Source organism: Mesoplodon densirostris, chromosome 17, assembly GCF_025265405.1.
Source record: "Mesoplodon densirostris isolate mMesDen1 chromosome 17, mMesDen1 primary haplotype, whole genome shotgun sequence".
In the NCBI taxonomy this organism is placed as follows: Eukaryota; Metazoa; Chordata; class Mammalia; order Artiodactyla; family Ziphiidae; genus Mesoplodon; species Mesoplodon densirostris.
This window is the reverse complement of record NC_082677.1, coordinates 8,531,711-8,553,714: the sequence shown is the minus strand read 5'-3', so window position 1 is coordinate 8,553,714 and position 22,004 is coordinate 8,531,711. Positions and strand designations below refer to the sequence as shown.

Below are 22,004 nucleotides of genomic sequence, written 5' to 3'. Positions count from 1 at the left end.
ATGGATAGAATTCCTTTTGCTTTTCTTCGTAAACCTTACTTTTCAGTTCCTTAAGCACGGGGATTCTTCTACAAACCATCACATTTCCCAATGACATAGACAAACTAGGTCTCAGAATGACTGGTAAGTTGAGAATGAAAAGGATGAGTAACCAGAGCCTAAAAAACATTCATGTGCCTCAGAATTGCTCTTAAAGCACTCATCCTCCTCTCCTGAAAATGATTTTTTCCCTTTTAATCTGATTTAATATGGAGACTGCAAGGAGGCCAATATCACTCATAGATTTTCCTTCCTAATGGAACTCGGTTCCTTGCATCCTTCTTTTCAAATTATAGACGGGATACTCAATATGGTGTCATTTCAAGGTCAAAGACAGGAGGACCTCGATGTTGAAGAATGGCAAGAGAGTCACTAACCTATCTCCCTAAGTTTTAGTGGGCACTTTACAATTCTGGGAAGGAATGAATATAGAGGAGCATGGAATTGGGCTGTACATTTGTCTTCTCTTTTCCAAATTCCCAGGAAAGTAGAGCGGGCTCTCTATTCAAGCATGCAGTGAGCACACACTGAGAACCAGCTCGGCTCCAGTAGGCGCTGTGCTCTAAGCTCCATTTCCCTAACCTCTGAGAGTGAGGATGAGACCTGCTGGGTGTGCAAACAAAGGGTTTCTCTCTGCGCAGCACCCAGCAGCACCCACTTTGCCTTTCTCCCGTAAGGCAGTCCCTCTTTTTATCTTGGGACGGCTCTTCTCCCGCCAAATGGGGCTGTGCCTCTCTTGCACAGAGCCCTTTCTCCAGAATTGCTATGACGCTGGGGAGGGGAGGCCTCTGTCCTGAAATCGTCAGAGCCAAAGACCATGTAAATCTGGAGCTGCAAGAGGTTGTTGGGCCTCACGTGGGAACAGTCTGCCTGAGAAGGAAGTCAGCAGGGAGGAAAGCAGGCCTAAGACTTTGGGAAGAGAAGGTGGGGACAGTGAGAAGGATGGAGAGGGTCTAAGGATTGTGTGTGCTACAGTTCAGTTCTGCTTGAAGTTACGATATAGGAGTTAACACATTCCCCTTCCACTTAAGGTAGTTTTTCACTGGGCTTCTGGCACATGTCACCAAAAGAGCCCCAAATAATGCATGGGTTTCACTTGACAGTAAGTCCAATGACATCAATGCTGTGATGCAGTCACCCAGAAAGTGAATACAGATAACAGAACCACAGAGAAATCTGGCCGCCCACCATGCTCTGCAGGATCAGGTGTGCATGGAGCCCACTGACTGGAGGGCAGGCTCGTGGGACTGCAGCCAGAATGGTCATTGGGGTGTGGCCCTGTTATGCAGGATTGGTTAGGAGAACTAAGGATGTATTACTTGGAGAAAAGAGGACTGATTTGGGTGAGTGGCAGAGGGGGGAGGGTTTCTTTAAGTGTTTGAAGGGCTGCCATGTGAAAGACAGATCCAACTGCATTTTCTAAGCCTTAAGAGAACTAGGACCAATGAGAAGAAGCAATAGAGTGTCAGACTTCAACTCAATGTAATGAACTGTTCAAAGATAAAATGGGTTCCCTCGGGATACAGCATACCGTGAGATCATCATCAGTGAAGTGTTGATGCCCAGACGGGAATATTGGGATGGTGGATGCAGGAATCCCATATCACAGTTGGGTTCAATAGGTCCCCTAAACTCCCTTCCAATCCTGGGAGTTGAGGACTCTTTACCTGAGAATACTGGGGCCTTTTCCAGCTTACAGGAACAAGGACATTGGAGTTGGAGCCTGATGAGGTGGAGGATGCACTCCGGGTGACGGCCATGGCCCTGGGCTTCCCATCACGCCCAGAAGAGTTCTGCAGTTCATCGTATCGCCTCCCGATGATGGGCGTCTTGAGAAAAAAGAATAGAGAAGCACACGTTCTTCTATCTCATTCATACTTCTGGGGTATATGGATCGCTCTATCCCAGCAGCAAGCAAGAACTGCTTATCTGATTAAAACTTAGATTAGAGAAGTTCAGTGTTACAAGGAGGCTCATTTTCCTTATGTTCAAATACATATTCCAGATCATTTTGCATCTTCAACACTTTCTCACCCTCTTTAGCAGCTGAAAACAAATCCAATTTCTTGTTCTTTTTTTTTTCAATTTCTTGTTCTTTTAAAAAAAATTTTTTTTAAAATATTTCATTTATTTATTTATTTATTTATTATTATTATTTTTTGCTGTACATGGGCCTCTCACTGTTGTGGCCTCTCCTGTTGCGGAGCACAGGCTCTGGACACGCAGGCTCAGCAGCCATGGCTCACGGGCCCAGCCGCTCTGCGGCATGTGGGATCTTCCCGGACCGGGGCACGAACCCGCGTCCCCTGCATCGGCAGGCGGACTCTCAACCACTGCACCACCAGAGAAGCCCCAATTGCCTGTTCTTAAACACACTTTAGAAATGATTGTAAAGATAAGAAGGAAGACATGCAGGAAAGCAAAATAGTTTTCATATGTTTAAGCTTGAAAGACTTTCTTTATAGTTAAAACAAGACCAAAATTCCTTCCCCTCATCCCAACCTGTAATCACCAATCTTGATACACTCTCAATTATTTAAAAATTTATTTAAATTATTTATATCTTTTCAATTATTTTAATGAATGAGGTCAGGGCCAGGTTCTTGACAACACTTCAGAAATTTCACTTCCTGCGAGTCCTGGAGTGTGGTGGCTGGGTAGGCAGCACCTCCCAAACTTTAGCCCCAGGGAGGTCTCTGCAGAAACCTGTTCGTAGGCCTACATTCAGAGATGGCAGACGCTGGCTGGTAATTCTCCACCTGCCTCTCAAGGCACATCTTTCTGGAGCAGCTGGGCCTCCGGGGCATGCAGCTGATTGGCTACAGGTTTTATGTACCTCTTAGGGACAGAGTAAACTTAAGTCAAAGAGTAAGCTTCCCCCACCCCCAGCAATGTAAAAAAAATGTTAAAAATTGAAAAATACTGAGCTGATACCTTAATATCATATACATACTAAATATCATGATGGTAGCACAACAGCATCTCATCCTGAGTATTGAAATGATGAATGGTCAGTGAGACTACTGTGTGAAAAAACCCAATCTAGCTATAACCTAATTAATAGAGTAAGTTCCATGTAAGCAGATCTAGTTTATTCCTTTAGTGAATGAATCCATTCAGCTGTGTTGAAGAATATTTATGAAGTACCTAACATGCATCAGACACTGTACAGACCCTGCTTACCAAGTGGACAGGCCGTTGTTTCTGCTTTGCGGGGGTTTATGGGTCATGGGGTAAAGGAGACAGGAAAGCAAATGTATTTTTACATCTTAGACTAAAATAGTTAAGTACAGGCCTCCCAAAAGTTTGTTCATGGACCAGTAGGTAAACCTGACTATTTTCTGTCTTCTTCTCTTCCTAACTCCTTAGTTTCTAAGTCTCTTCCCTCCTCACACCCATCTCCCTCAAGGCAAGCATTTAGATAGTTATACTGGTTTAAAAAGCAGTGTGGTTTGCGGAAGTGGCCATAAAGGCAGATTCCGTATTCCTGTAAATCTCAGGCATCCGCTGGTTTGGCTGCAGTTCAGGAAACAAGGTTGTGGATACAAGATAGGACGTGACAGCTGCCAGATGAAGAATGAGTGAAGGTCATGGTTTAAAAGGCTTAAGATCATTCCATTTTAAAGTTATCTTTTTGGGGGAAATCATTTTTTTTTTTTTTTTTTTTTTTTCTTTTTGCGGTATGCGGGCCTCTCACTGTTGTGGCCTCTCCCGTTGCGGAGCACAGGCTCCGGACGCGCAGGCCCAGCGGCCATGGCTCACGGGCCCAGCCGCTCCGCGGCATATGGGATCCTCCCAGACCGGGGCACGAACCCGTATCCCCTGCATCGGCAGGCGGACTCTCAACCACTGCGCCACCAGGGAGGCCCTGGGGGAAATCATTTTTATATAACTGAGGCTAGCTTCTTCTTTTTTTTTTTTTTTTGCAGTACGCGGGCCTCTCACTGTTGTGGCCTCCCCGGTTGCGGAGCACAGGCTCCGGACGTGCAGGCCCAGCGGCCATGGCTCATGGGCCCAGCCGCTCCGCGGCACGCGGGATCCTCCTGGACCGGGGCACGAACCCGTGCCCCCTGCATCGGCAGGCGGACTCCCAACCACTGCGCCACCAGGGAAGCCCTAGCTTCTATTTTTAAAAGCTGCCAGAGAAGAGCCCCAGTGAACAGGACAATGCGTTGAACCTAATATAGGCCTTAGGAGCTTTCACTTGACATAACTGTAAAATAAGTCGCCCCTTCTCCAGGCAACTAGTTCTGACCTTTGCCACTATGTATTCATGCTAAAGTTTACAGAAAGAGTTAACATACCTCTGAAATATCAAAGTGAAAGTCCAGGGTTTTCCCGGGTAATTCCTTAGACGCACTGGTCCATACTCGATGTATTTCTATCTTTGAAAGGTCACTGTGTTGGTAGGAAGGTAAAACTAGGCTGGCAGATCGAGAAACTACTAGCTTCAAGATATTCAAGGCTTCTCTCCAGTGGACGCTCTGAAGGAAATAAAACAGTCAATGGGTAAAAATAATTTAAAAAACAAAACAAAACACACTATGCCGCTAGCTACCAAAACTTCTGGTCAGGACTCATTGATTTAAAACAGTGCAGGAAATTCTGTGATAAGTAAAAGGCAACTGACATAAAAAGATAATTTATGCATAAGATGAGCTACATTTAGGAAACGAGAATAAAAAAAGACCTGTGTTGTCCACATTCAAATAAGTAAAAGTTTAAAATGACAAGGTACCATTTTTGCTAATGAGGTATTTCTTCAGTTAGAAAAACAAAACAGAAAACAAACAACTGCCCCCCCTCCCCTGCAGCAACCCTCGGTGCATTTTATGCTACTGTCTACTCACTCTTTCTCAAGATTCTCCCCACCTCCAGTTTCCAAGCGTCCTTGGTCCTCCTCCTCCTCCGCTGGCTCTTCCTGCCTCACCTGCTCCTGGGCATCTGATCTCTGCCCTCAGCCCTCTTCTCTTCTTCTCCACGTCTTCCTCATGACCTAACCCAGGAATCTGGGAGCCATTCTCACCTCCCCTCTTTCTCTCCCTCCTGAGAACCTGATCCCCGCCCCCCGCCCCTCCATTGCTGTTGGCACTGGCTCAGCTGAGTCCTCTCTGGCCTCTGCCTGGACTATTTCAATGGCCTCTTAACTGGTTTCCCCAGTTGCAGCCTCTCCTTGGGTCCGTCATCAAACCCACTGCAGCTACAGTGATCTTTCTAGAATCTTCAGCTCAAGCCACTTCCCTGCTTAAACTCCTTCAAGGGCTCCCTCTGGTGGACAAGGTGGAGTCCACACTCCTTGAGCAAGGCCTGCAGGGGTAATCTCCCCCAGGCAACTCCTGGAGTTGCCCAAACCAGCCAAGGTCTCTTAGCCTCTGTGCCTTTCCTCATGCTACTCCCTCATCCTGGAATGCCCTTCCTCTCCTTATTGCCTTACCAAACTCCTACTCTTCCTGTAAGTCTCATTTGTTTCACCCTTTTTGTATCCCTGACAACCCCAAGCTGACTGAGGTACTTCTCCCACAAAAGTATTGAACACAGATAAACTAGCATGATAAAAGTTATTATTTGCCTAGGCCTTGGAATAAAGTGCATGAAATAAAACACATTTCCTTCACTGTTAAATTCTACACATGGGAGGTCATGGTCTGAATATGAAATTAGCCACCATTCAAGATAAGATCTTGAGTACCAGGGATGGCCCACAGGCCTAAGAATAGGTAGCCTAATAAAACAATCACTTTTTTTTTTAAACTAGGGGCACATGATTAGTAGAAACATGTGAACTGACCCTCTGTCCCTCATGAGTGTAAAGTGAGAAAGTGGTAATGAATGCCTACCACATGGTACAACTATTACTGGAGCAACACCACTCGAAAAAAAAAAAAAGCTTGAAAATCAATTTTAGCATTAAGTAATTTTCTGCAAGTAATGTGACTGGTGAAGTGAGGATGGAAAAAAAAAAGCTTAAAATTGTACGGCTTAGTCAATGAGTTTAACCAGAGAAAAACCTAGCATTTGCCCTTGAACTCTGAAACTTACCAAGTACACTACGTTTGTTTGCTGGAGTATTTTCAAGTACATTTATGCCACTTTCTTAACCTTAATCCCTTCAACTCTAAAGGGACAATTTGAACCTCTGAATTAACTGTTCGCATTTGAAACGCCTGGCCTAGAACCAGGCACAAGCAAGTTGCTTCTTCCTTCTCCATTGAAATAGGACCCCTCAAATGAGACCCTGCCCCTGCCCTCCCAGCCAGGAGTGTGCTTTCAATACCCAGCCTAGAAGCCCAAGAGGCAGAGAGGTGTCCTCCGAAGGCTCAGGAACGCACTGCGGCCTGGTCCTGCCTTTTTCCTCAGGATACCACTCAGGGTGTGGTCGGCCACCGTCTCAGCCGCTCTCAGCACGTTATGGATATCAATGAATGAACTTGCAGCCTGGCACCCATATAGCTCTGTGGCCAAGTACAAAGAAAGCTCCATGCAAAGCCTCAGTCTTTCTGGAATGACTTTCTGGAAACATCCTGGATCAAATACTCACTTGCACGTATTTTTCAATGGTTTTCAGAACTTCCACATTGAACTGCTTTACCGGAACGACAGAAAGGTCCATGTAGCTGAGCAGACTGTAGATCACTTGCAGGAGGGGCTGCTGCATGCTGGGGAGGCCCTTCTCCAGCAGCTGTGGGGAAAAGCACAGTGTGAGTCAGTTTGACACCAGATTTTCACACAGAAGCACCAGGGTTTCCTAGTACCTTTATGATTGCACATTTCCTTAGGAGGGAAAAGAAAATCCTAACTACTGAAGAAATGGAGGTATTATCAAAGGCAACGCAGGTAGGTCTGAGTATATAAATATAATATTACACAATGGAATGCAACAAAATAAACCTCAAAAGGAAAGCATCAAACACCACTAATGACTGAAAAATATAAATGAAAATGAAAGATACATTTATCAGTTATCGAATTGGCAAATATTAGAAATTGATGATAGTACTGGTGAGGACATAAGAAGAGTGTTCTTGGGCTTCCCTGGTGGCGCAGTGTTTGGGAGTCTGCCTGCCGATGCAGGGGATGCGGGTTCGTGCCCTGGTCCGGGAGGATCCCACATGCCGCGGAGCGGCTGGGCCCATGAGCCGTGGCCGCTGGGCCTGTGCGTCCGGAGCCTGTGCTCCGCGGGGGGAGAGGCCACGGCAGTGAGAGGCCCGCGTAACGCAAAAAAAAAAAAAAAAAAAAAAGAGTGTTCTTACACATCAGCGGAAATGTAAATTGGATAATTTGGCAATTGAGATCAACAGTACTAAAAGGGTTCATATCTTTTTTTTTTTTTTTTTTTTTTTTTTTTGCGGTATGCGGGCCTCTCACTGTTGTGGCCTCCCCCGTTGCGGAGCACAGGCTCCGGACGCGCAGGCTCCGGACGCGCAGGCTCAGCGGCCATGGCTCACGGGCCCAGCCGCTCCGCGGCATATGGGATCCTCCCAGACCGGGGCACGAACCCGTATCCCCTGCATCGGCAGGCAGACTCTCAACCACTTGCGCCACCAGGGAGGCCCGGGTTCATATCTTTTGAAATACTAATTATACTTTTAGGAACTTTTCCAAACCTAGAGATAAATACTAAGATTTAAATAAGAGATTTCACCAAGGCATTATTTATAATGGTAAAACAAAACAAAACAAAAAACCCCACACAAAACAAGAAAGCTCTGTAAGCAATTTAAATGTCAAACACTAGGGAAATGGATACATAAATTATGGTAAATTGTATGATGAAATATCATGCAGTCAATAGAATGACATTTTTAAAGATAGTAAAGGATATCAGATAATATTAAGTGAAAGAGGAAGGATATATAATTTCTATATAATAGATGATGCCAACATTGATGTGAATGGGTGTGTGTTACATAGAAATAACGCTGGAAGTAAACCCAACAAAATGTTGATAGTGTTTCTCCCTAGATAATATCATTATTTTTGAACACATACTGCTTTTATAATCAGGGGGAAAAAATCAATGACATTTTCAAAAAGGAAAGCAAAATAGTGAGAAAACTGATGTGACAGACATAATGAAAAAGGTTACTGTTCAAAATTAAAAATTAATAGAAACGATTCAAATAAATGCTGAAATTCCACATCAAAAGTGGCCCAGGGCTTCCCTGGTGGTGCAATGGTTAAGAATCCGCCTGCCAATGCAGGGGACATGGGTTCGAGCCCTGGTCCAGGAAGATCACACATGCCACGGAGCAACTAAGCCCGTGCACCACAACTACTGAGCCTGCGCTCTAGAGCCCGCGAGCCACAACTACTGAAGCTCAAGCGCCTAGAGCACGTGCTCTGCAACGAGAGAAGCCACTGCAATGAGAAACATGCACACCGCAACGAAGAGTAGCCCCCGCTCGCCACAACTGGAGGAAGCCCACATGCAGCAACGAAGACCCAATGCAGCCAAAAATACAATAAATAAATTTTTTTAAAAAGTGGCCCAAAGAAATAACTGAACAGTTAACAGATGAGGAAATATACAATTCCACAAATCTATTGTATGAAAAAAGGAATATCTTCACTAGAAAGGAAATACATAAAGAGATTAATTTTAAAGTACCAATAAAAATATTCAACTGAAAACATGTATAAATGGAATGATAGAATTTAGTGGGGATATGGGATAACCTGAATATTTATACATTGTTTGTAGTATTGTAAATTGGGAAAATCTCTGTGAAGGCCAATTTCCCAAATGCATACATTTTCCCAAATGTATCCATGAGCTTTACCTGGATAGATTTTTTGGGAAATGGCACCAGGAAAAATGAGCTAAATATAATCTGATAAGAAGTCTGGGGCTTCCCTGGTGGCACAGTGGGTGAGCGTCTGCTTGCCGATGCAGAGGACACAGGTTCGCGCCCCGGCCCGGGAGGATTCCACATGCCGCGGAGCGGCGGGGCCACTGAGCCTGAGTCATGGCCGCGGAGCCTGTGCTCCGCAACGGGAGAGGCCACAGCAGTGAGAGGCCCGCATACCGCAAAAAAAAAAAAAAAAAAAAAAGTCTGCATCAAAGGACTATTTAAAAAAAATTATGAATACAGGGCTTCCCTGGTGGCGCAGTGATTGAGAGTCTGCCTGCCGATGCAGGGGACACGGGTTTGTGCCCCGGTCCGGGAGGATCCCACGTGCCGCGGAGCGGCTGGGCCCGTGAGCCATGGCCGCTGAGCCTGCGCGTCCGGAGCCTGTGCTCCGCAACGGGAGAGGCCACAACAGTGAGAGGCCCACATACCACACACACACAAAAAAATTATGAATACAAGCAACAAAAGGTAGATGGTTAACGATATAATTCCACAGTTATTGAAAGTGACAAGATGTGAGCTATGTCAACACATACACACATACAAAGTTAGTGTGAAGTGAGCACAGCAGGTTCAGTGGAAACAGTGACCACAGCTGCCTAAAATTATATGTAGGTACCTGGCCAACACCTGAAAGAACATGGGACTAACTGAAATAGCAGTTAATTTATATCATATGTAGTGAGTAGGTAAGTTTATATTAAAATTTTTGGTGACAATTGTTGATAAGGGCAGCATAGAACAAATTAGGATATCCAGTTTAATTTATTTTTTTATTGTGGTAAAATACATATAATATAAAATTTACCATTTTAACTATTTCTAGGTGTACAATTTAGCAGCATTAAGTACACCCACATTGTTGCGCAACCATGACCACTATTTATTTCCAGGACTTGTTCATCATCCCAAACTGAAACTCTATAACTGTAAAACAGTGGCTATAAATTTGCCGCTTCTATGTTCCTCATATAAGTGGAATCATGTATGTGTCCTCTTGTGTCTGGCTGATTTCACTTAGCATAATATTTTCAAGGTTCCTCTATGTTGTAGCCTGTGTCAGCACTTCATTCCTTTTGAAGGCTGAATAATATTCCATTGTATGTACAGACCACAGCCCATTTGTATTTTTGAAACTTTTATGTCTAGTGAACCAAACAAATTTTGCCTCCTTGCTCTCTCCCAGTTCACCTTGTTTTAAAACAGGCATTGTCTGCCTTGGTAAGCAGGGTGTTTGCATTGTTTGTCCTGGTACTTCTTGTGTGCTAAGGTATGTGTGTGCTGGATTAGTAACTCTTGCAGGGACAGATGTGACCAAGGTGATTATCAAAAGCAGTAGGTGGCACTTAAGAGAGGTTCTTTAAATGCCAGGGATGGGGGGTGTGAAAAGAGCAAAATAATCCTGGGCTGTTGACAGTGTGAATACAGCCCAATATTGCTGATCTGTGTTGCAAACCAAAATCCTGCAGGGTCAACTATATATGCTGGTGGATAAAGCAGCTACCTACTTTTTCTAGGTAGAGGCTTTCAGTCTTATGGAGCCTTTCCAAAAATGACTGATTCTTAACCTATCTGCATTCTGAATTGGTGATATAATACAAGAAAAATTAGAATGGACTGTCTTCATCACTTCTGAAAAGGCCCCAGCAAGAGGCATGAATGCAGATCCAGAGAGGAAAAGCAAACACTGAAAATGCTAAAACAAGGTAATACTATCAATCACTTGCCTCATAGATTTCATGACCTTGTATAGTAAACTAGTTGGGGCCTGGGGGTGCTAAAGAATAACATTTCATCACTTGCCGAAAGTGGTATGTATTTCTAGCATCAGCGTACACAGAAGTCAGAGTAGGGGTTTGCAATGAATGTGCTAGGAACACACTGGTATGAGGACAAAAATCCCATCCCAGTTTTAAAAACAAACACAAAAGATGAAGATAAAGTTTTTTTCAAAAATATATGCTTTGTTAATGAGTTCAGAGCAAACAACCATTAAACATACAAGCCACACAATAACTCCTTAAATAAGATTTTAACACCCAGAATAATGCAGATAAAATCTCCTCATCTCTGCCATGTCTGGCAGGTATTAGTGTAGTAAAAAGGAGTTTAAGCTTCGGAGGCAGCTATATCTCATTTCACCTTAAACTTGCGGCAGATTACTTAACCCGGCTGAGCCTCGGAATCTTTGTTAAAGAATCCTACATCACTGGGTTGTTGTGAGGATATTAAATGATTCCATACAGCATCTGTGCCAGTAGATAATAGGTGATCAGTAGGTTAAGGCTATTGTTATCAGTTTTACATACATATTTTACCCATAGAAACTATAACGGATTTTATCCTTAATTGAAGAGCTTACCTCTGCCAGGTAGGTAACCATATTCAAGGTAATGTCAGCATATGCTTCATGAAGGTATCGACAGACCACGTTGACCCATGTGGTACAGTCCCTCGTGTAGCTGTGTGTTTTATAAAGAGTCATGACATGTGCAAGATTGGAAAGTTTGGGGTTCTTCTCTTCCAGACAAACCTTTTACAGGAAGAAAATCAATTAGGGATAAAATAGCCTGATGAAAAGGAAGAATGTCAGCAATTTTGCTATAAGCCCCAGCAGCCTGGAAAATTGATCGATACATTTTTTGGGTAGCTGCAGAGGTGCTTAGTAATTTAATTTTCATAATTTTTTTCCACTTGTTTTCTCAATAATGAAATGACAATGCAAATCAGCCACCCAGAGATGTGAACTACTAGTGATATCAGTTATCATTTTCAGGTTTGTGAAACTCATCACCCTGTCTGAGCCTGGTAATCTCTGTCCACCATTAGGCCTTGGATCTCCCTGAGGGTGAAACTGTAAGGCATACCTGAGCAATCCTTTCGGCTATATCCTTACAGAACTGGCCGGGGTTTTCAAAATGCTGTATCAGCTGGGGCAGAAGACACAAGACATTCAGTGGAAACCCTGGATTAGAGAAGATGCAATGGAGACAAGTGAATATGGTGCATTTGAACCATTAATAGCGGGAAGGCATATTACAGATTTTATTCTGAGGTGATGCAAAAGCAGCCTCTTGAAGCAGCTTTGATCTGAACTAACATAAATCCAGGAAAAATGTACGACTGCAATGGCACCGTTTCAAAGGAGGCACTGAAGTACATTTGTAATTTGCAGGTTCAGCAGCTGTTTTGCTATGGACTGTTGCAAATAAGAATGATTGGCACAGATTTTAAAAAGCAGATTAAAATGAACTGAAGCACTAGTTTGAATTTTTATCAAAAATGTATTTTAAGGAAAACCTGCTTGAGAAGACACAGGCCAATCAATTTAAGTCTTACTCATGTAATCAGAAAGACTCTTAAAAATGATGAGTAGCTTAGTTCCACTGTATCAAGCTTTGGGTTCCTGGAAAGAATTCTGGGCCGCATGCCATGGTATTAAAAATCTGGTTTGTTGTTGGCTTAATTCAAAACGATAGGGAACCAAGGGAATTTTCAAGAGGAAAGGAAAGGCTTAGAAAAATAAAAGAAAGATTTAGGAGTTAAGAAAAAAGGGAAAAAAGTCTGTACGACAGCAATGGAATAAACCAACACTATCTGCAATTTGATCTGGAAAGCATAAAGCAATGATTACTGTCTTATGTATTACTCCTGCCCCTTTATGCTATTGCCTTAAAAATATCTCTTACAATATACATAACTAAGACTTATATAGAATTTTAAGACTTATATAGAATTTTAAAAGAAAGAACAAAGTATTCCCAAAGAACCATTTTTAAGCAGAATCCTTAGAAGTACTAAGCCCACATTATCTTATTACACTAAACATGAGTCCCACCATGACCAGAACTGTAAGAGCGTGAGTGATGTGGGCTTTACCAATGGCTTGGGATGAGTCCACCATGGATACTCTGGACACCGGTGTCAGCAAACTGAACAGCTGCAGGGTAAGGTCGGTGGTGGTGACGGAGGTGAATCCCTTCAGGAGCAGCTGCTGCAACCCTGAGAAGTCCACCCACTTGAGCTGTGCCTGGAGTTTCTCCAGTTTTTCTCGGTTCTCAGCTTTATCGAGTGGCATGTAAGCCAGCAGTCTGTTCAACAGCCTTAAGGCCATGAGGTATTCAAACTCAAAATCGGATTCCATCAAGGCCACCGCGACCCAAAAGATGGTGGCCAACAGGTTGGTTGGATGGTTTATGTGTGATGGGTCCGTGAGGCTGTCCTTCAAGGAAGATGAGCTTCTGGTTTTTGAGGAGAGGCCTTGTTGGGTACAGGCCTGAATTCTGTCCAGGGTGGCACTCCGAGGTGGGTCTGAGGACCGGTCGACAACACCAAACTTCTTGGGCACAGAGAAGCTCCTTTGATGCCGGCTGCGCTCTGCAGTTGCTGTGCTGCCGCTGGCTGTCCCAGGGTTCACATTGAGTTGTCCTGTGCTCTTTCTGCTTGCTGTTAGTTTAGCACTAGAGCTTAAGTCTGGTGATGAAGAGCTGGGTATAGAAGTTAAAAAGTTCAATAGGAAGCCAACACATTTCAGTGAAAGGCTAGTCCTCTCAAGATCCATCAACAAACAATGAGGAAGGGAAATCATTCTTTGGAAATATTACTTTCTCTTTATTTTTCCACATTCTTAAACGGAAAGAATATGTTTCCTTATTCTTAAACATAAAGCTATGAAAAACAAAACTTAATCAGAACAACCCTCACCAACAAAACCAAATACTGATTTCCACTTATCAAAAAGTTAAAGAAATAAGCAGTTGCCTGTAAAGTTTACTGATCTTTCATTTATTTTTTGTTTGAATTTGGGTAAGAGTAATTACAAAATAAAATGTACCTGATAGGTACAGATGCTAATATTCTATTAACCGACTGATAAAAAGAACAGATAAAGAAATATCTAGGAAAAAAAAGTAAATGTTTGTGTCAAAGGAAAATTTTTGCACTTATAAACGTTTATGAAAAATGATTTCTAAATCTATTTCAGGCTGAAAAGATAGAACTCTTTATGAACATTCTTGCTAAATTTTTACTGATTTAGATTAATCTGTAGGTTTCTATAGATAAGTATGTATGATGTTAGTAATCGCACTAAAATTACGTATGCATAAAAATGTTCAACTTAAAAATGAAACAAAGCTCAAAGTGATATAACATTGCCGACTGAATTTCAAGCAAGATGAGCTTAATTACACGAACAGAATACAAAATTGTGAATGATTTGAAATGGGCTATTAAACATTGCCAGGAGCAAAAAGAATTGAAAAATTTAAAAAAAAGAAAGATCCTAAGGTAGAAATTTCTTCAAGTAAAATCAACATTTATTCCAACAGTTTTTATAGTGATCGATCAGTTGTGTTTCGTATATATTCATTTAAAAAATAATACTTTGGGGCTTCCCTGGTGGCATAGTGGTTAAGAATCTGCCTGCCAATGCAGGGGACATGGGTTTGATCCAGGGCCTGGGAAGATCCCACATGCTGCGGAGTGACTGAGCCCACGTGCCACAACTACTGAGCCCACATGCCACAACTACTGAAGCTCGCGCACCTAGAGCCCACGCTCTGCAACTGGAGAGGCCACTGCAATGAGAAGCCCATGCACTGCAAGGAAAAGTAGCCCCCACTCTCCACAATTAGAGAAAGCCTGCACGCAGCAGCAAAGGCCCAATGCAGCCAAAAATAAATAATAGGACTTCCCGGTGGTGCAGTGGTTAAGAATCCTCCTGCCAATGTAGGGGACATGGGTTCGAGCCCTGGTCCAGGAAGATCCCACATGCCATGGAGCAACTAAGCCCATGCGCCATAACTACTGAGCCTGTGTGCCACAACTACTGAGGCCACATGCCACAACTACTGAAGCCCATGCACTTAGAGCCCATGCTCCACAACCAGAGAAGCCACCATGATGAGAAGCCGGCCAAAATAAAAAAATTTTTTAAAATTAAAAAATAAAATACTTTGTTTCTATAGAATGTAATAAATAGGATAATTACATAAAATTTGAAAAAATACTCAAAGAAATAGGAAATGAAAAATCATTAATATTTGTATTATTTAGAAATAACATTTATTGTCTCTCTTTTTTTTTTTTTTTTTTTTTGCGGTACGCGGGCCTCTCACTGTTATGGCCTCTGCTGTTGCGGAGCATGCACAGGCTCAGCAGCCATGGCTCACGGGCCCAGCCGCTCCGCGGCATGTGGGATCCTCCCGGACCGGGGCACGAATCCGTGTCCCCTGCGTTGGCAGGCGGACTCTCAATCACTGCGCCACCAGGGAAGCCCCATTTATTGTCTATCTTGCTGATGTTTTAAAATACTTATCTACCCTGTGTGTGTGTGTGTGTGTTGTAACTTCTTTTTTTTTAACTTAAGGAAATGTCATACGTACTTTCTTGGATCACACACAGACTTCCAAAACTGGATTTGTTCTTTAGACATTGCCCAAAGTCCAGGCATTTCCCAAATATTCAGTACCACATATTTGATTTTCAAAACGAAGTTAAACTGATTCTCACCGAGATAACACAGTTAACAGATCACTGTTCTTCAGGCAGTCAGACAAGTTACCCACGGCAGCTTCCAAGGTAAGGAGTGCTTCCATTACATATCCCTGCCGAACAGGCAAAGACAACGTTCTGTACTGCTTATAACTATTGTTAACTTCCTGAAGATACATTTAATCAAAGCAAACTATTCAAATAATGGTAATATTGAAAGTTAGACAGTCATGGTTACTTTAATGTACAAAGGCTACAAACAAATTTTAAGGGCCACTTAGGAAATTCAGATGGCTTAGGAGTTAGATAATCATGAAGATGTATTTCCCTAGCTGTGAGGTCTTCCACAGATCAATCTCATTTGAAATCCAACAGGGAGGGGCAAGGGACAAGCATGGCCCCTTGTTGAGGGGGATGGTGGGCATCTGAAATACAGAGTGGCAACGTCTGAAAGCCAGAGATTAAGAGATGAAGTATGAGAAGAGCTGTGTCCCAAGGGCATTTTATAGCATACTGCCAATGGCCAGGAGGAGGAAAAGAAGCTGAAGTCTACAGGCGTGCAGGTCCTCTGAGATGCAGAACATTTCTGGTGGAAAAGAAGGGCTTGGTCCAAGCTACAGAGCTTGTAATGCCCCTGGCTTTCCAGCTCCCTGGTCTCTGGGGTCCCCAGTCCACAGGGTCTTCCTGTGGCATCTATTCTCCCCACTATTTCTTTTGCTTTTCCCAGTTTATGGAAGGCTAAGCACACAGACAGATGTGGTGCTTTGCACAGATACAATAGCGATCCCTTCTCTGGGTGGGCAGGTTGCACAACTGCATCTTAGGTTGTTAGTAGAAAAGACAAAACGAGACAACTCCCTCAGCCCCCACCAAGTAAAATCAATAAAGACCAAACAACACAGAGTCACCACAGGATTTCAGTTGTTGGCTCAATAAAAGCGTCCACTGAATTTCTAGAACAATGCCCCCTGGAGTGATTTTTGTAAAAATAAAAGTCAACCTCTAGAATCTAAAAATAAATTTTACACATCCAAATGGTCGGGATACTTGGCGAGAGGAAGAAAGCTCAAAGAAAGCTATTAACGCCCCATCTTTGAGCCGAGAGAAGGGTGAGCTCCTGGACTTTGCTTCCGTACCTGAATCTCATCTCCATGCTCACCAATCACCTCCACCAGCCTCGAGAGAAGGTCCGACAAGGCGTGTGCTGACAGTGGCTGTTTGAGGGCCCGGAATATCTGGAAGGAGCGGCCAGCATAGTGTCTGGAAGAGCTGGCGAGGGCTGTCTGCAGAGCAACTTCACTCAGGTGCTGCTCCAGGTGGAAACCTAGGGCACAGGGGTGGGAGCAGGTCAGCCGCTCCTCTGCAAACCTCGGACACCAGTTATCCGCACGTTTACAGCAGGCTAGCTGCACAGCGCTACCTCCTGGTGGTACTTATTTAAAAATTAACCATTTTAAAATAAAACCCAAGTCTGAATCAGTCTTAAGGGGGCATCGTGGAGTACAGTCAGAAGCTCTGGAGCAAGGTGGTCCTAGCTTTGAATGGGGGATTTGGGACTCTGGGAAAGAAGCTAATTCTCTGTGAGCCCGCTTCCGTGTCTTTACCTTGTGAATAGTAGCATTTACCTCAGAAGGGTTGTGAAAATCAAACAACTTAAAAAGGGCTTAGTACTGTCTCTGATACATAATATGTGCTCACAAGTGTATTATTATTTATTACGCTGCTATTGTTTGACATTGTTCTTCTGTACTTTTTACATAGAATACTTTCACTCCTGTTTTCATAAGAGAATTTGTTAGAAACAAGTTTTTGGAGGACTTGTGTACGCAGAGGAAAGCGAAGCACAGCCAAGGCCTGGGCCAAAGTCTTTGCTCTTCAGAATAGTCCATAAACATGCAGATATGGAGGTGTAGGCATTGCAGAGAAGGCAGGCATCATTTAAACTTTCACCTGAATATTTGTTCTTCCACCAGCATGAAGGTAATCTCAGTCCTCAGAAAACCAGGTGATCAGACAGAAATGAAAGCAAAAGGGAAAGTCCATGACTGAATTCTGGGCCACTAAACCCTACACTTGCTGTGCCTCTTTACAGGGAGAAAATCAGGCTACGAGAGTCACAGGACATGATGAAAACGTCCACTTGAGCTGTCTCCATGGTCTAGAGGCTCTGTGGCACGTTCGATTGTCTCACGAATGAGGACCAGGAGGGATACTTCAGCGTTATTGTTGTTAGCTGCTGCTTGGCTGTCTCACCCCAGGGACACGTAGACCATATAAGAAAATGTTCCTGCAGAGTCAACAAAGGGTCCTGGAAAATGGACTTCGACACATTCAGGGTAGTAAACACAGGATGAAACCCATATAGGCAATTCACAACCTATGAACGGATGTTTCAAAATAGTTTTTTACATCTTTATTTTGCTTTTTAAAACATATTTTTCTACTTCAGCCATTTAATATATGGGGGTTAGGTCCCCTGGCAATGAACAAAAGCTTATTTAAACCATACTGCTGGAACCGTACTAGTAGGATTGCAGAATCCTCCCCCGTCCCACCACCACTAAGACGATGTCCTTTGGGAAAAGCTATTTAATGGGTGGCAGAGAAAAGAAGAAGGTTTCCTTTACTCCCTGTTACACACTGAACGTACATTTCCCAGCCTTCCTTGAAATCAGGCGTGACCTCGTGCCTGAGCTCTGGCCAGTGGAATGCAGGAAGAAGCACTAGACGTCACATGCAAAGCTAGCATGTAAACTCCTCCCGAAAAATCCTCCACACACTCTCTTCCTTCACCTGCCCCATGGACACAGAGGGCTGAGACCTCCGAGCCTAGGGGATGACAGGGCCACAGGGCAGAGGGTCCCTGAAGCACCAGGTGGAAGGCTGTCTCCCAAATGTCCACATTGAACTGTTATGTGATCCAGAAATAGCCTCTTGTGTTAGGTCTCTGAGCTTTGGGGGGTATTTGTTATAGTAGCTATGCTGCCCTGACTAATACAAGTGTTTCCAGGAACACATTTTATTGTGCTGGATTGGAAACAGGCAGAAAGTAGCGATGTACAAGGAAACTGAGGTGGGTAAAAGTATCTCGTGCAAGATGTGAAAAGACATACAATATTCTAAGCAGCCTGAAATACCCTCTGAGAATACGCTATATAAGGTATTCATACATTTTCTCATTTTTAGTATCTTCATACAATCAAGAGTGTTACACAAATGAAGAGTTCACATGCATCATAAATTTCTTCCTTTAGGCTATTAAGTGACTTTTAAGGGGAGATACCAATAAAAGCAGTCTTAATATTTCAAAGAAATTCCAAAGGGGAAACTCAAAACAAGAAATGGCAATCCTATTCCTAGAACAACTTTCCCATTTCAGTTTAACAGTATTTTTTGTTTTTTAGTAAGTATCCTCTGATAATGGAAAGAGATGTGGCTAACCTGGAATGTTTCAAACTGTGAAATGTGCTCATTATCAGAGCAGCCAGGAGAGGTGGTGAGCCCTATTTACTGTGGCCAGCCTGCTGTGTGAAAAAAGGCAGGGATAGCTGTTGTATCGTGCTGAGGAACCAAATTTAAATTTCACACACATATCAGCCCAGGCCAAGCTGAATCTGAATGGAATGCAGCTAAGAGCTTAAATGTTGTGACGGTACTACTGTCTAAATTAGAATCAGACTGTGTTCAGAATATTGAGTGGTCACTGGCGCAGGACTTGCCAGCGAATACTTGTAAAGCCGAAAACATTTTATCACAAAATTCTTTTTTTAAAAAAAAAAACAGTTTGCAAGGTTGACAGTTTTCACAGTTGAGTCTGACAGTCAGTGACTATGACTTCTTTCTCATGGCCTTCTTTAAATAAAATTAAGATAGGCACAGTTTAATTCTAGTAAGGTAAATGAAGCAAGGAGAACAGGGACACTGGGGAAATTATGTGATAGAGCATAATGCAGGTATCAGTATATGTGACATTAACCATCACTCAGGCACATCTGAAAAAGCTTCAATATCCTCTATGAATATTCCTTTGCTATTGCTTCCGAATGCAGGATTTTACACACACACACACACACACACACACACACACACACACACATACACACACCCCACCACACACAAATACATACACAGTGTGTGGTTATATGGGGAGAATGAGCTCCATTATAGAAAAATGCTGAAAGTGGGATTTGGAGAAACAGGATGAAGTACCTGATTTGGAATCTCTAAACACGGATACAACATGACGTAGAAAATTAGTGAGTTGTTCAGCACTCTTTGAATTCTGATTTTTGGGTGTGATGTCCTCATGGCACCAAAGTGGACCAAATGCCCTTCAACAAAACACACAAAATGTCAAAAATGTAACTGTCATTTTGCATTTTTAAAACCATATACACAGTTCTAACTCCAAAGGTGCAACATACATTTAAAAAATTTTTACATATTAATTTGGCGGTAAATTTCAGTCTTCTAAAGCTTAAGAGCATACTCAAAACACATCTAGCTAATTGATGGAGACACACTTTTTCTTATGTTTTACCCACAAAATTAAAACCTCTCAATTCACCAGGATAGTGTTTATTTAGCACATAGTAGGTGCTATGTGTTTGTTAAACAAAATGATATAATGTTAAATAAAATATAGATTTAGACACAGACTCAATTTCTATGTCTTAGAATTTGCAGAGATAATGCTTTTATCAGGATCACATCATTAGGTTGCCAAATACTGTAGCACCAATCTGAAGATACAACCTGTGTTGTCTATTTGGTTTTCTACAGTAAGAATGGGATGGGTCCAGGGGTGAGAATTTTAGAGAACACCCTTCCCAACATGACAGCAGTGAGTGGTGACAATACCTTTCTTCTCCACAAACGAGTCAGGTCTCTGAGGTACCCAGTATGGAAGCACCACCAGCCCCTCCCTGAGCTTCCTGTACATTAAATTCTATATTGAGTTGAGTGCACACAATACTCTAAACCATTAATTGAAAAAGAAAATGCTCTCTCTTCATTTTTTGCATTACTTGATGCATTAGTTGAATAAAGAAAAATCATGTGAGATACTAGATAACAAATATTTATATAGACTAGACTTCCAGGACTTAACTCACTGAGGAAGGTCAGCATGCCCCAGGTCACAGGTAAGCATGCCTTTATACAAATACCGGACCTCAGGGGACTAGAGATTTGGAAGCCTTCCAAGTTAAATTGTTCCTTAGAAGAGCCAGAAGACCTGCAAAAAACAGGACTGCTAGCAGTTTTTCTCGACTCTTATTTATTCTTAGTTTGATCCCTTTCCTATCATGCATCCTTATTGTTTCTGGTTTCTGAATTCCATTTAGGAATGACTCTTTGGACTACAGGAGCAGACAGCTGTCCTCTCTGCAGCTGCCACTGGGTTGACCGTGGCTAATATCTTTGGTTTCCAGAGTGATGTTCTTTGCCAAGTCTCAACTCCCAGATCCTGGCAGCTCCAATAGATGGTGAAAGTCACGCTCACCTCTGGGAGCTACTTCTCCTGCCTCCATCTGCTGCAGGGTCTTTAGGCACAAAATCTCCTTGTCCCTCAACTGTGACAATGCCTACCAGTGTCTGCCTTGTACACAGACTCCAGCAGACACAATTTAGCAGAGAGAAGACTTTGCTAGAACTCCAGGCTTGCTTTTCCATCTGTGGTTTTAAAGTGATGTCCCTTTTCCAACAGACTGACCTGAAAACAGCAGCCCATCTCCTGACCCCTCACTACCTGGTGGTCAGAAACTCAATGAGCTTGTTTGCCTTCTCGTCTGTTTCAGCAGCTGCGTCCACATCTTCAGCCTCTTGGGTCATCTGCGGGAGGTTCCCACTGCTGTCTCCCAGACTGATGCTGGAGGAGGTGGAGCTGGAGCTCAGCCCCGAGTCTGGCACCGGGGAGGACTGGTCCTCTCTCAGGAAGTCAAAGCCACCTGGTGGAAGACAAGGTCAAGGTGGAATTTGCAGGCCGGGCACTTAATGAGGTCAGGAGGTGCGCATAAAGAAGTGTGTAGTTATTTAATTTGCGGGGGGGGGGGGACGCTTCGTTTTGGCTATGGCTATGGTTAAATAAGACGGACACTCTTTCCCTGCTTATGGATTAGTTGCATTGCTGTGTAAACGAGAGAGCATTTGGTAATAGAGGGTGATCTTCTATTTTCTACTCTGCTGTTTTAATTGACGCTTTCTACAAAAGAAGCGTGTGTGTGTGTCTGCGTGTGCATTCTCACACATGTGCACAGGCTGATGAATAGTTCCTCTACGCATGTGCACCTAACTGTGCTGTTAGTAAATCATTCTTGGGTAATAGACCACTTAAATATGTGAAATGATACCATTTTTGAGGATATCAACACTAACCAGCGATAAGTAGATTATACATAATGTTTTGAGTAAATGTACCCAGAATTGTGAATACTGTGTGTATATTAATATATTTTAATAAAATATGTCTCAAGGTAGGCAAAATAAATATGGTATAAGTAAATACTACAGTTAGCATTCTACATCTTTGGGTAGGTTGTGGGTTTGAAAATGTATACACACAACCATTCCTTTTCTCCTACTTAATAATTATAAAAAGTACATAGTTCTGGTGTGTCT

The 22,004-nt window shown here is 43.0% G+C and overlaps 1 protein-coding gene across 1 annotated transcript in view; it reads right to left on the bottom strand.

Moving 5' to 3' along the window:
• FRY (FRY microtubule binding protein) overlaps positions 1 to 22,004 on the bottom strand; it is a 323,927-nt gene that overhangs the window by 34,381 nt on the left and 267,542 nt on the right. Inside the window, exons 40-49 of the mRNA XM_060079899.1 lie at positions 21,136 to 21,334; positions 19,596 to 19,717; positions 16,523 to 16,710; positions 15,405 to 15,499; positions 12,771 to 13,378; positions 11,759 to 11,856; positions 11,254 to 11,424; positions 6,578 to 6,718; positions 4,344 to 4,523; positions 1,707 to 1,868 (exon numbers count right to left, since the gene is read on the bottom strand). Coding sequence (XP_059935882.1) covers positions 1,707 to 1,868; positions 4,344 to 4,523; positions 6,578 to 6,718; positions 11,254 to 11,424; positions 11,759 to 11,856; positions 12,771 to 13,378; positions 15,405 to 15,499; positions 16,523 to 16,710; positions 19,596 to 19,717; positions 21,136 to 21,334 — 1,964 coding nt within the window. The remainder of the gene's footprint in view (positions 1 to 1,706; positions 1,869 to 4,343; positions 4,524 to 6,577; positions 6,719 to 11,253; positions 11,425 to 11,758; positions 11,857 to 12,770; positions 13,379 to 15,404; positions 15,500 to 16,522; positions 16,711 to 19,595; positions 19,718 to 21,135; positions 21,335 to 22,004) is intronic.